The sequence below is a fragment of the Egretta garzetta genome, unplaced genomic scaffold (genome assembly GCF_000687185.1).
Source record: "Egretta garzetta isolate BGI_Z169 unplaced genomic scaffold, ASM68718v1 scaffold88, whole genome shotgun sequence".
NCBI classification, from domain to species: Eukaryota; Metazoa; Chordata; class Aves; order Pelecaniformes; family Ardeidae; genus Egretta; species Egretta garzetta.
The window spans coordinates 1759295-1772043 of NW_009260408.1; the positions used below are offsets into that span (position 1 = coordinate 1759295).

Consider the following 12749-nt stretch of genomic DNA (forward strand, 5'->3'; position numbering starts at 1 on the left):
CATTTCGTGTCTCCCAGGCTAGGAAACATCCGAATAACTGAAACAGTAAAAGAAGGAAATAAGATGATAATTATAAGAGGAATTGGCTGATATCCAGAAAAAGCATTAATTTAAAACTGGTATGTTTTCTAACTTGACAAATATAGGTGATATTACAATACAGAGATGTACACCTACCTTCTACCCAATATCTAATTACCTTTGAGATTTGTTTTGCTCACTAGGACAGATTCCTGCTCTCACAAGAAAAACATGAAACTTGGAATTAGCTCTGATGGGAGCAAATTTCTCTAAATGCTATGGCTATCTTTATTTTATACTTTCAATAATTTTTAAAGACAGTCCTTCCTGTTAGTTTCCAAGGGTTCCAGTAAAAATATAATGTGCGTTGTTCTTTTAGCTGTTTTTAGCAGCTGTTCTCAATATACTATCAATCCAGTCATTCATTGTATGATTATCACCTACATTAATAAACAGCAGTGCCAAGATGTCTCCCATGGGAGACAAATATACAATGTAGAAAGTGTCACCCTAGTTGTTCAGACGGCAATTATAATGTCTTTTATTATAGTGGGAGTTGGTAATGGCCTTTCAATTGCAGTTGTCTAATGATTTCTGGCATAAAACATTCTTGTGGCAATTTTTTTATTTGCTTTTTTCTTTGGTGTATTTTCAAGTTTTAGCCCCTTTATTATTTGCAATATGCTGTTGCAATTCAGCAAGGGGAAAGTCTTTAGTGTAAGGAAGCCATCTTCATCCCTTGAAATTTAAATTGGATTTTTCTACAACATTATCTGCTGCAAACAATTATTTTCTTTCTTTCTCTTGCATTCCTCAGAGAAATTCTGGCAATGCAGTAAAACCATAAACGTACTCAAGACATTGTAAATAGGTAACCCAGCCTACAGTGTAGAAAAGCCCAGCAAGAGTGCCATGGTGCCCTGGGAAGAATGGCAGACAGCAGAAAGTATTGGAGAGAAGGGAAGCACAGAGAGAGGAACCATCACTAAGACCCAGGACATGGTTTCTGTGTTTTCTAGCTTTTTCTGATCACACTGCAGGACAGACAAGAAGGAGAAAGAAAAAAAGTTCACTCCCATTGACCTTGGTCTCCTTCCTCCCAGAGCATCACATTTGTCCACTGCCAAGCCATGGAGGTAATCTTCTCTCTTATATAATGCAACCCATGTGGTAATCCAGGAAATTAGAGGCCTATGACGATGCCATTTGGGGATTAATTGCAGTTGCCTAGTAGAAACTTACCTTCTGCATTTTTCCTGTGGGAAAAAAAACATTAAAAATTCCAAGGGCAAATAACCTGGACTAGCAGAACACTGTTTGGTCGGCAGTCAAGAACAAGAGAGTTGGGAATTGACAGATTTATGCTTGCTGTACAAAGTCAGTTTTGCCCTCACGTATTTTCAACCATAGTAGCAACTGGACATTAATAGCTGCAAATTTCCTTGATCATTTGCTTAGTTTTTACCTCATCTGACAATGGCAACAAACCCAACCACTTGTGACTCAGCTGCTTTGCACTCCCACAGAAACTTGCAGGCTGCAGCCACCTACCTACTCACCCAGGCACTCCAATCCAGGACTTGCTGCCGAACTGCCAGCCCTGCCCTCCCGTTACGGAGCTTGTCTGCTAGCTTATTTCAGCCTCTTGCCTACAGCACATATGTTACCCTGCCACATGTTCACAAGCAGACTTGGCTGGAAGGCTTTGGCAGATTAGGCATCTACTCTCCACTCATGGAGTGTGGCAGGCTGGAAGTGCTGCCTTGTCATAGAATCATAGAATTACAGAATCGTTTAGGTTGGAAAAGACCCTTAAGATCATCAAGCCCAACTGTTAACCTAACACTGCCATCCCACCACTAAACCATCTCCCTAAGCACCTCATCTACCCATTTTTTAAATACCTCCAGGGATGGGGACTCAATCACTTCCCTGGGCAGCCCGTTCCAGTGCTTGACAACCCTTTCGGTGAAAAAAATTTTCCTATTGTCCAACCTAAACTTGCCCTGGTGCAACTTGAGGCTATTACCCCTAGTCCAGGCAAGCCTCTTGCTCACCCACTCTCCAAAGCTACCATCACTGCTGCAATCTGAGTCAAAATACATTAGGCAGGTTTGTCCCTTCCCAGCAACAGCAGCAGTGGTTGCCCTTGCAATCCTGACCCAAGTCTTCCTCAGCACTGTTTCCACCCTGCCCCCTCCACATGCTTCTGCAGGACATGGTCCTTTCTAGGGCACTCCCTTGCCTCCTTGTCACAGGCCTGCCTCTTCTGTTTTACCCATCTCTTCAGGTAGGACTAGAGCCCACACCTCATCCCGGTCCCTTGCCTCTCCCCCTGCCCTTCCTAGGAGCCTGAGAAAGCACAGGAAGAAAAGTAGCGGCTGCTGCAGGAGGAGCATGGGAGGGGGCTGCTCTTGAGGGGTCAAGGTAAATGTAGACAGCTACCTGGAGGAGAGAGGGGTCTCAGGGCCATTCAGGTAGGGCAGTTCAGGTGGATAAGCCATTTATTAAGCTGGTTAGCTTTGCACCACAAAGCAGCTCATCCCTTAATACATTTTCTAGAGCTTCTCAGGTAACCAAGATGATGCTTCCAATACAGAGGGATGCAGGCAGCGCTCCTCTGCTGCTGGGTCTGGCACTGTGCACAGGTGGAGCAGGGGACATACAGACTCCTCTACATGCTCTGCAGAAGCAAATCGCCCACTGTATTGACCTGGCTGCACCTGGTACACACACCGGTGGTACCTTTCCTCAGGATAGAGGCATATCCCTCCCAGACACTCCACCGTCTCAGCGGGTGCCTGTCCTGCATTCCCTGCATCCTTGCTGCTGCGCAGCTCAGCTGAGCTGCAAATACACTGTGCCAGCCCCCAAACTGACAAACAGGGCTGGGCTGAGCCGTTTTGAGGGTTAGAAGCAATCCTTGTGTGTGTGTGTCTATATGATGTTTTTAAACAGATGAGTCATGACTAACTATGGAGAAAATTTCTATCTTCTCTCGCTACGATTAATTATTAATGAGATTTTTAGGGTTGTAGGTCATCCCTCACTCTCCCCCACTTCTCCCAGTATGAACAGATTCCCTTCCAAAAGCATTATTCTGGGAATACAGCCAACACACTTAAATGAGGCCAGCACTTATTACAAATAATGGGCATGAATTTATAGCTGAGGCAGTTATAAAGCGATCTAAAATATCAATTATAATGGAAAAAGATCATTTGAACAGTGTTGTGGGGGTTATGGTTTGGCCCATTCTCATTTATAATGGAGAACAGCATGGAAAATGGCTAAGTATCTTCCAAGATGAAAGGAAGATATTTATTTATACGATAACTAAAGAAAGGGAGAGGCTGTTGCAGCAAGTAGGTTTCCTCAGAATGTTGCACTATAAATTCGAGAGCACTGTTTTTATTTTTTATTGGCATTTTGGGTAAAAAGCTTGCCTCAGGAAGAGAGCTCTCCTTTTCTAAAAGTCACAGCTCATCTTTGAGACTCGGACATGGATAAAAGCTGAGAGTTTCCTGCAGCCTGCTGCCAGGACAGTGGTGAGCGCAGAGGTGCTCCTTGTTTGCCTGCTACAGGTGCCTGCAGGGCTCCATTGGGTTGGTAAGATTTATCCTCTGAGATAGAGCCTTCCTGAGGGAACATGACACTTCACTTTCCCTCCATCTGCCCTCCTCGTGTCCCCCCTTCCTGAGGCTCAGCCAATCTGCACAAATGAAAGATTCACTTTTATGACTGCAAAAATCCTGAAAAATCCCAAAAATGGCTTGTTAGAGGAATGGAGTACAGACATTGTTAGTAGAAGGTCCAGATTTCTGTGTTTCCTTGACAAGTTTTGAATATGAAATATATGAGCTCCAGCTAATAACACAGACTCTCAGTACCCCAATTCAGCTGCTCTCTATTCCTGGTACCTAAACTTTAAACATTAATCTTCCCCATCTGTGTAAATCATGCTTCTTATTATGCTTGGGGACATGTAAGTCTCGAGACTGCTGTGCAATTTAAGGACTATTTGATATTTAAGGCCTGATGGGATTTGCCATCCTGGAGGGCTCAAGCTGATAAAGGCTTCTCAGAGCATGCCTATCGGCTTGGGCCCCCCACAAAATACAGCATCAGCCATCTTTGTTCAAGACAACGATGCTGGTGATGACCATGGCATAGCTTCTTGTTTGGACAACATGGCACAATTCCAAATTTTGCCTGAGATTTGCTCCCTAGCCCCAGCCTAGAGGCTGTCTTCAGAAGAGCTTCCAAACTTCTTTCAGAGCTGTCAGATTTTGTGTAATGAGAGACTGACTGTCTTAATCACTTGGGCACTTGCGTGGGATTTTAGTTCTGGTCTCTGCTGAGAATTATGATTAAATAGTCTTTAGAGAAGGCGTGCATGAACACACTGGGATGGAGGCAGGCGGCTTTTAGCAGTGCTGATGTGCTAGATTCAGAGAGGGGTAGGACACATCTGTCCCACTCTTTTACACCAGCTCGCTTAGGCAGCTTCTTGCTGGTGGCTACAATTCCCATCCTGAGGCTCCTGATGGATCCTGTGCATCACAGAAGGAGCTTGAGTAACTCAGGGCTATGCATTCTCCCATAGAAAGCAGTTATCTAAAAGTTAAGGAGCACAGTAGTCTACTGTCAAGTCTAATGGTGTCATTTAATTCCCCTTGGGGATCTCAGCCAAAGACACATTGCGAATGCAACTAGGAAAGGCTTCCTACATCGCTAGTTATTAACTTAAAGCCTTTTCCCATTTTGGTCTACTAAATACACATCTTGTTGACGCAGAAAGTGTCACAAAATGTTGGTTTGGGTTTTCTCTGAAGGTATGGGCTGTACAAGCAGGATTGGTTCGTCTCACCTTTTGTTTGAGGGTAGGCAGCTTCCATTTGACACTACATTGATTTAGAGTATTACCTCTGTAGCACTTAATATGATGGGTTTAGGCTGTGTTGCCAATGCACCTAAAAAGGCTGTGGGACAACCACTGCATAAATTTGAGGAAAAGAGTATCTGAAGACAATGGGATTATACCACTGTGACTAAAGATAGAATTCTGGTCACTAAGAGAAAACTGTATTAAAGTCTTAGAGGGATAACAGGGACTATGGAGAATACAATATTTGTGTATACAGATTTTAGCAGGGAAACTTTAATTTTTAAAAATCTTATACTGACTAAATTGTCATAGCTGGGAATACAAAACAATGTTTGTAGCCAAGTTATTGGAAAAAATTTAACACTGTTTTCCAAAATTCTACTGGCTAGTTAATTTTAAACCTTGTTCACAGAATTACTGATAATCACAGTAACGATTGCTTACTGATCCATGACATATATTAATACAATCAAGTGTCTGATTTGCTATTGGACTGCATAGACTGACAGATGACAGGCAGGAAATTATTTATCCTGTTATATTCCCTCTTGCCCTGTACTGCCCTTAAACCATTTTGTCTCTATGTTTCATTTCTGCTTATACTTTGAACATGGGTTACAAGCAGAATTAGGAAAGAAAGATAAAGAAAGAGAATTATATTGAGGATATCAGACAAGAGCAGACGAATACCAGAGGAAAAGTCTCCAATCTCGTCAGAAGTCATGCCTGCCGGTACCTAGAGGGTATGGGTTTGGAAAGATTGTGTGTTGGACCAGGCTGCAGTCTTGCAGCTGATTACCGTGTTGTAGCAGCACTTCCTGAGCTCACTGGTGGATCACAGCCCTGCTGTGCTGCATGAAAGAAGAAAAGCAAACCTTTACTTCAAAGATCTTACATCTGGGGACTTTTTTGGTTTGTTTTTTGAGTTTTTGAGTTGGTTTTGGTTGGTTGGTTGGTTGGTTGGTTTTCTCCTAGATAGATTACTCGGAGATTTCACCTCCCGCAGCCCCTTAAAACAAAGGCAGTTCTGGACTTTGGCCTGTAAACACCTCTCAGTCTGAAATAACTGTGAAGCTGGAGTTGTGGGTTCCCCTATTCATGGTCATTCATTAAATCCAGATCATCATAGCATAGGAACATTTTTATTTCAGTGAAATGGCTGCAGATTTTTTTCAATGAGAATTTTCAAAACTAAAAAAATTTTCAGGTTTTCACTAGAGAATTGGGCAGTAAAACATACTGAGCAGTTTTCAGGAAGATGTATAGAGAAGTGATTTTCTTTTTTTTTTAATTGCCAGCGCACCAAGTAAGGTTAGCAAACTGAAAGACAAAATATACCCTTGTAGGTCTCCTACCTTCATAGTGATTACAATCTGATGTTAAAACATCACTCACTCCCCTTGCTCAGGTATGAGTCAGCTGGGTATTTCGTTCATTTTCACACAGCTGCTCTGGATAGGCAGTACTAAAGGGAAGCTTAATATTTCTATGGAGCATTAGGATAATAGCTAAATATTTTTTTTAGTTACAAGATACGATATTCAGCTATTCAGCAGAAGGGCTTTCTTCATAAAGGTCTTGGCAAAGTCCTTTATTCTGCATGGCACTTAGTATGGTCCTGCCCAGAGCAAGATGGAAAAGCAGCTGCACAAAGCTGTGGACGGTAACATGCACCCAGCTAACATTTTCCACTTTATATAGCCTCCCAAATCAACAGGTTAATAAAATCTTTCCCCTTCTTTCTATTCAGACTGTATTTGACTTTCTTCCATATAACTTCTGCTTAGTCATGAAACAGATGATAGTAACTAAGCTGAAACAAATCCGCAATTGGTTATTAGGGAATATCCATTTGGAATAGCTTTATATTGTCTCTGGCATAAGATTACCACAGACAGTCATGGCACTGTAAAACGATCAAACATCTCTGACAAAAAAAAGTGTGTGCTACAATTTAAATCTATTTCTGCTGTGTAAAAATTGCTGCCAAGAGACATGTAAGGGAATATTGCAATATCTTCAATATCTCAAGAATATATTTGAAGTTTCCTTATGGTCAAAGTAGGGAAAAATTTATCCTACAAAACCATATGGTAACATGTTTTGGATACTAAAACACTGTCAATGTTTTATTAAAGATATAACAAATATCTGGTGCCACTACAAACTACCTTCCCCCACCACAAAGCTTAACTATCTCCCTCTCTAATGACTGTAGGATGGGACAGATGGGTTGGTGTTAAAGCCACCATAAATATGAGTTGGAATCATGCACAGTAATTAGGAAGGCAGCAGTCCCCTCTTCCGAGTACTCTTTTTGATCATGAAGAGAATTAGGAAAGAACGCACGTAAATGATTTAAAAATCAAAGGTATTTTCAGAAAATAATTAGGAATTTTAACATAATCTGGAGACTATTCAGTTTTTCTATACAGAAAATTTATTAATTTGATAAATTAATTAAGAATAGAGATTTTTTTTTAAATATAGTATAGTAAGATAGTTGGGAGGGACTTGAAGAAACCATCTAGTGCAACCTCCAGCTCAAAAAATAGGCTCAGCTGCGGGATCAGACCAGGCTGCTCACAGCTTTATCCAGTCTGGTCTTGAAAACTTCCAAGGAGGAAGGCTGATCAGCCTCTCTGGGCAGCCTGCTCCGCTGCTTCACTGTCCTCAGAGCGAAAAAAACCTTTCTTTGTGTCCAATAAATAGAGTAAAACAGTAAAAATGAGGAGTGCAGGTTATGCACCACAGCTGTACTGTTCATAAGCAGCTCCTGGGCTAGATGTACAGCCAGGGCTCAAGCACTTGCCATGGCAGTGAGCCACTACATCCAGCATCCAGCAAGGACGGTCGGGCCACCCCTTGGTATCACTTGTAGGTGCCTGAACGCCCAACTTTCTACTTCGGTGCACGCTAACAGCTGCCTGGACTCTGGCTGGGCATTTGCTTAAAGGTGCCTGTCAGAAAACCAGCCTCTGCTGGAGTTCAGAGAAGAGGCATTTCAGGCTAGTGAGGTCCACGTACCCTGGCCAAGCTGCTCTCCCCTCCTGCCCACCAACGCAAGAGGACCAAGTGCTGACTGAAAACTGCACCGTCGGGCACTTGCTGCAGCCCAAACTCTAAACCATGGTGCTTAACTTCCTTTTGCAAATCTGCTTCCAAGTGCATGAAAACATTGCAAAAGTAATGTTTATGGATTAGCCATCAAAGCGAAGGAAGCTATTGGAGAAAGGAGCAGGGGGAAGCCACAGGAATATTTGCAAACAGCAACTGAAAGGTGTTTGGGTATGTGCTGTAAATGATCTGCCCTAAACTTCATAAATGTAAAGAAGCTTTCCTTACCTTAAAAATTGTTTTGGTTGTTGTGGAATTTAAAACAAATAAGCAATAAAATTGGACAAAGACTAGACAGAATGTAAAAAAAGTTAAAAAGAAGAAATTAATAATAATAATAATGAATTAAAGTTCTAAAATACAGATAGTGGAAAGGGAAGCTAAATATGTAGTAGAAAATGAATGGCTAGCAGCATTAACAGAAATCATAAGGATTTCTAAAAATGTATGTGGAGAAAAAGGAATCCTAATAATGATTCATTCCTTGGAAGATGACAAATTCAATAGTAATAGTGCATGATAAGATATGCTTAATGAATATTTTTGTCCTATATTTATATCAAGATGGAACAATGCATTCACGTCTTGCCCAAACAGTGAAATGCAGCTTATTCCAGCAGTAAGAGAGCTCTTGAAAACCCTGTCAGGACAAGCTGTTGCAATCGGAGGATCTGGTGACTTGCATGCAAGAGTTTTAGGAATTGATTTAGAAGTTGTCTGGACTGCTGGACTTAATTATTGATATATATTGGAATTCTGGCAAAGCTCTACTTAAGGTATAAAGAGGCCAGATGGGAAAAGAGAAATGGAACATCTTCTGTGATTACAAGAGCTAGTATGGTAATCTTTATCCTAAGCAAATTAATGAAATGGCTGATAAATGAATTCAGGCAATAAATGACATAAAAAAGGAAAAAAGATAGCGATATAATTCAACATGGTATTATTTTTTTCAGTGAGATTGCAATACTGAGTAAAGATAATCACATTTATGTAGCTTACTTGGATCTCTAAGTAGTGTTTGTCTTAATACAGCACGTATTGTGATTTAAGAATAGTATGATACAAAATCAATACAACAAATTTAAACTGATTGATATCTGGGTGATAGATCTCAGTGTGTAACTACTAATGAGAAGGTACTGAAAAGAAGAGTAGGTTTCTAAGAATTCCTAACCTAATGCTTTCCCATATTTGTACACTGACTTGAAGGAGGCTATAATATCATGGCTGAAAATGATGCAGAGGAAGCAAAGGTGGAAAATGGTAACCAATGAATAGATGCCATTTTCATAAAGCAGTAAGATTTTTAGAAAAGTCACAGAAATTTGGCCAAATTCAGGATAGTTTGCCTAGAAATGAAGGCATCAGGTCATTTTAGAGAAAGAGGGATAACATGTATACAAGACACACCAAGGTTCAAGGTTTGGAAGGCAGAGCTAGACAAATTCAATTCAGTGATTAGAGAGCCTCAGGAAGCAGAGGGATTCTTTCAGACTTGAAATTAAGGTTGAACATTATCCCGAAGATATATTTTAGTTGAATTAATACTTTATTTGGCTTCACAAATCAATTACAGAGTTGTGTTGTGCAGTACATCAACTATAGTGATCAAAACAGAACACTGGAATGTGAATCATTAGAAGAAATTAAATTTCTTATTCTTAGCGACCTTTACCAAGTCCCATGATGTATATATGCATCAGTTTTTCCTATCTCCACCATGAAATACTGACGTTGTGCATCCTTAGCAAGGTTAGCTAAGGACCATACGTTAAAAACTGTGTATCAGAAATGGTCAGTAATATTAGTTATAGCTTAAAACCCCCTCAGTTAACACTTACAGGGTAAAAGTAGGATTTGATATGCAGAGCGACAGCCAAACTGAAAATATACCTTGGCCTTGAAAGCCTGTTTCTCAGTACCTGCATAATATGCAATTATAATAATATGTCAGCAATACAACGAAACTTCCAACACAGGTACACCTTGAGTCTAATGTTAATTAAATGCATTATCAGGAAGAGAGAAATCAAACTAGAAATGGCTGTCTAGTATGTGTGGTTAATAAGCAAAGAGCCCTAGAGGAGTCCAATCCATCCTTAATCTAGTATTTTTCTGGATGAGATCATAAAAATAATTCATACTCCTCAGAAAGATGTTAGTAATGCACCCCTGGCACATTTAAGATGGTGTGATTGCTATCACCCTTTGGAATACATGAAATAAGGCATTTTTCAACCTTGTCTACATCATCAGAAATCTAAAGCTAGACATCCTGCAACTGATCGTCACCACGTACACACAGACAGACCTTGAACTTGTATGTAGCCTTTTAGGAGCTGAACCTCAGATGGGAAAATACCTGAGTCCCATATGTATGGTGGGACTTGGCTAGGGTCACTAAGGCGGCTAATACAGTGACAAAGGCAAGATTTAGGATGGTCATCTTCCTCTTATTCTCTGGTCACCAGTCCTGAGGAATCGGAATCCAACAACTGAGAAGCCTTCATGCAGTTAGCAAGCATTTCCTCACACCCCTTCAAAGGCAATCAAAGAATTGCGAATCTGACTTCTAATGTCTGTTTACTTTAATATAGAAGGAACCTGTGCATCCTGGCAGGTAATGCCTTCCCTTGTTTTCCCTTGCCTTGCCTTCCCTGCCCTTTCCTGCCCTCCTGTGCCTTGCCCTACCCTGAGTGATTTATTCACTGCATCAGTGCATCGAAGTCATCAGAATAGACGGTATCTCTTTATATCTTCAAGTCAAAAAAAAAATATTCTTTTTCAGGTTAACCCAATTTTTTTGTATTCTCATTTCAAGACAAGAAGAGGTCACTGTAAATAATTTTGGCCTGAGTAAATTGTTAAGCCATTTCACCTTAAATATAGCATTGTACTGTAATTAGCAATACTAGCTCTTTAGTATAAAGTATGTGAAATTAGAGAGAAGTATTTTATTATTACAAACTGCAGAATTTCATACTAGACAAACCTTTATAAAATGGTGAAGTAACATGAGAGGTTCTGGTTTTTGTTCTGAAGGCAAAGTATGTGCAACGTACAGAAACATCTTTGGTGCTGAGATAAAATGCATCCATCCTGTTGTACTCATATAACTCACCACTGCAGTTATTTAAGTGATTCAGAAGAGTATCTTCCTTTTTCACGTGTAGCGATTTGTGTGATAAAAGGGCACTGGAGTAATAAAAAGTGTATATTTCACTGGTGGTTATGAAACACCCTGTGCCTGAAATAAGCATAGTGAGTAATGCCAAATGGCATTTGCAAACTCAAACAAACTGAGTCACATATCTCATAGAAAACAGTCCAACATACATGCCAACAAACCAGTCTAGGGCAAAGGGCTAGTGAGAACCAGTGCAGGTTGATTACTGTCCAGAATGACTCAAACTGGAAAGAAACTTCAAAGAAAATTACCTGAGAATGTATTTTTAAAATAGATGTTATTGTCCCTCTTGAATAACAAATTACAGATTTGTAATTGAAAACATTATTGAAGCTATTTTTGCAAAAAAAAAAACCCCACCATTTGTTTGAATCCGTCAGTATTTTTAAAGGAATTTAAATTTTTTGTGTCCGTTTACACTGCTCTAAGTGAAACAAACATATTTACTTGTTTAGTTTTCAGACGGAACCACAGAGAAAAATGTCTTAAGCACTGATATAAGGAACACTGGCAAATTCTACCTGAGAGAATACAAAATGAACTGTTCAAAATTGCTATACAAGGTGATTGGAAAGTAACAAAAGTATGGAAAACATTGTTCCTTTTAACAAATTATCTAAGAAAAATCTTTTAAAATTAAATATGCAAAGTGAAAAATACTCTCCTGAGTGAAGAGCAGGAATTTATTGAGATATGTCAAACCAGTAACAAAGTGATATACTAGAAAAGGGATGAAAAGTTAAGAACCTCATCCCTGAAGATAAATAAATGACCTAACAGATACAAACCATCACCACACAGAATGCAAATATTGCCATAAAACTAAATACCTTGTCAGCAACTGGGTACTAAAGCTACGCTTTCCAGTTTAGCTGTGTCTCTTTGGAAGATTTGGCTTTAAAAAGGAGACCAAATCAGAAATTGGCCCTATGCAGATTAGGAAGAAACAAACAAAGAAACATAAGTAGGAATTTCAGAAGCGCCCAGCTCCACACGGGGACTTGCAGATGGGCCCTGCTATGGTACAGGGGCTTTGACAGCTTGAAGGGGCCCTTGCTCCCTTTTATTTGCAATGTTCTGTTTTGAGCTCGAGCAGGTCATTGGTGTGCAAAGGAGCTCCAGAGACAATGTACTGGTACAATCTGGGGTGGGGTGGTTTTGCATAAAGCATGATGTTTTATGCCAATGGACAGTGATATCTTACTGTGGCCCACCACTGGTCAGTGTCACAGCTCCTGACTTCTGGTGGCCTTGCCTTCAAAACAAAAAACCCTCAGTGCTCTGCTACATGCTGAGGTTAGCATGAACCCGGAGCCACTCAGAGCTGCCCAGTAAGACATGCTGAGATGTGGAATCTTTCCTAATTCCTGATCCTCTTGGAGGGATGAAGTATGTCCTAGCTTTTAGTTTCACAGTCTACTTGGACGTTCTCCTAAAAATAGGTGTCTACACTTAAAGTTGTTGGGGTTTTTGGGCTGTTGGGGTTTTTTTGGCTTTTTTTTTTTTTTTTTTTTTAAGAGAGAGTGGGGAAGT

At 40.3% G+C, this 12749-nt stretch overlaps 1 protein-coding gene across 1 annotated transcript in view; it reads right to left on the reverse strand.

The window, feature by feature from the left end:
• GABBR2 (gamma-aminobutyric acid type B receptor subunit 2) overlaps positions 1 to 12749 on the reverse strand; it is a 400562-nt gene that overhangs the window by 26226 nt on the left and 361587 nt on the right. The window contains exon 16 of the mRNA XM_009643511.2: positions 2 to 37. Coding sequence (XP_009641806.1) covers positions 2 to 37 — 36 coding nt within the window. The remainder of the gene's footprint in view (position 1; positions 38 to 12749) is intronic.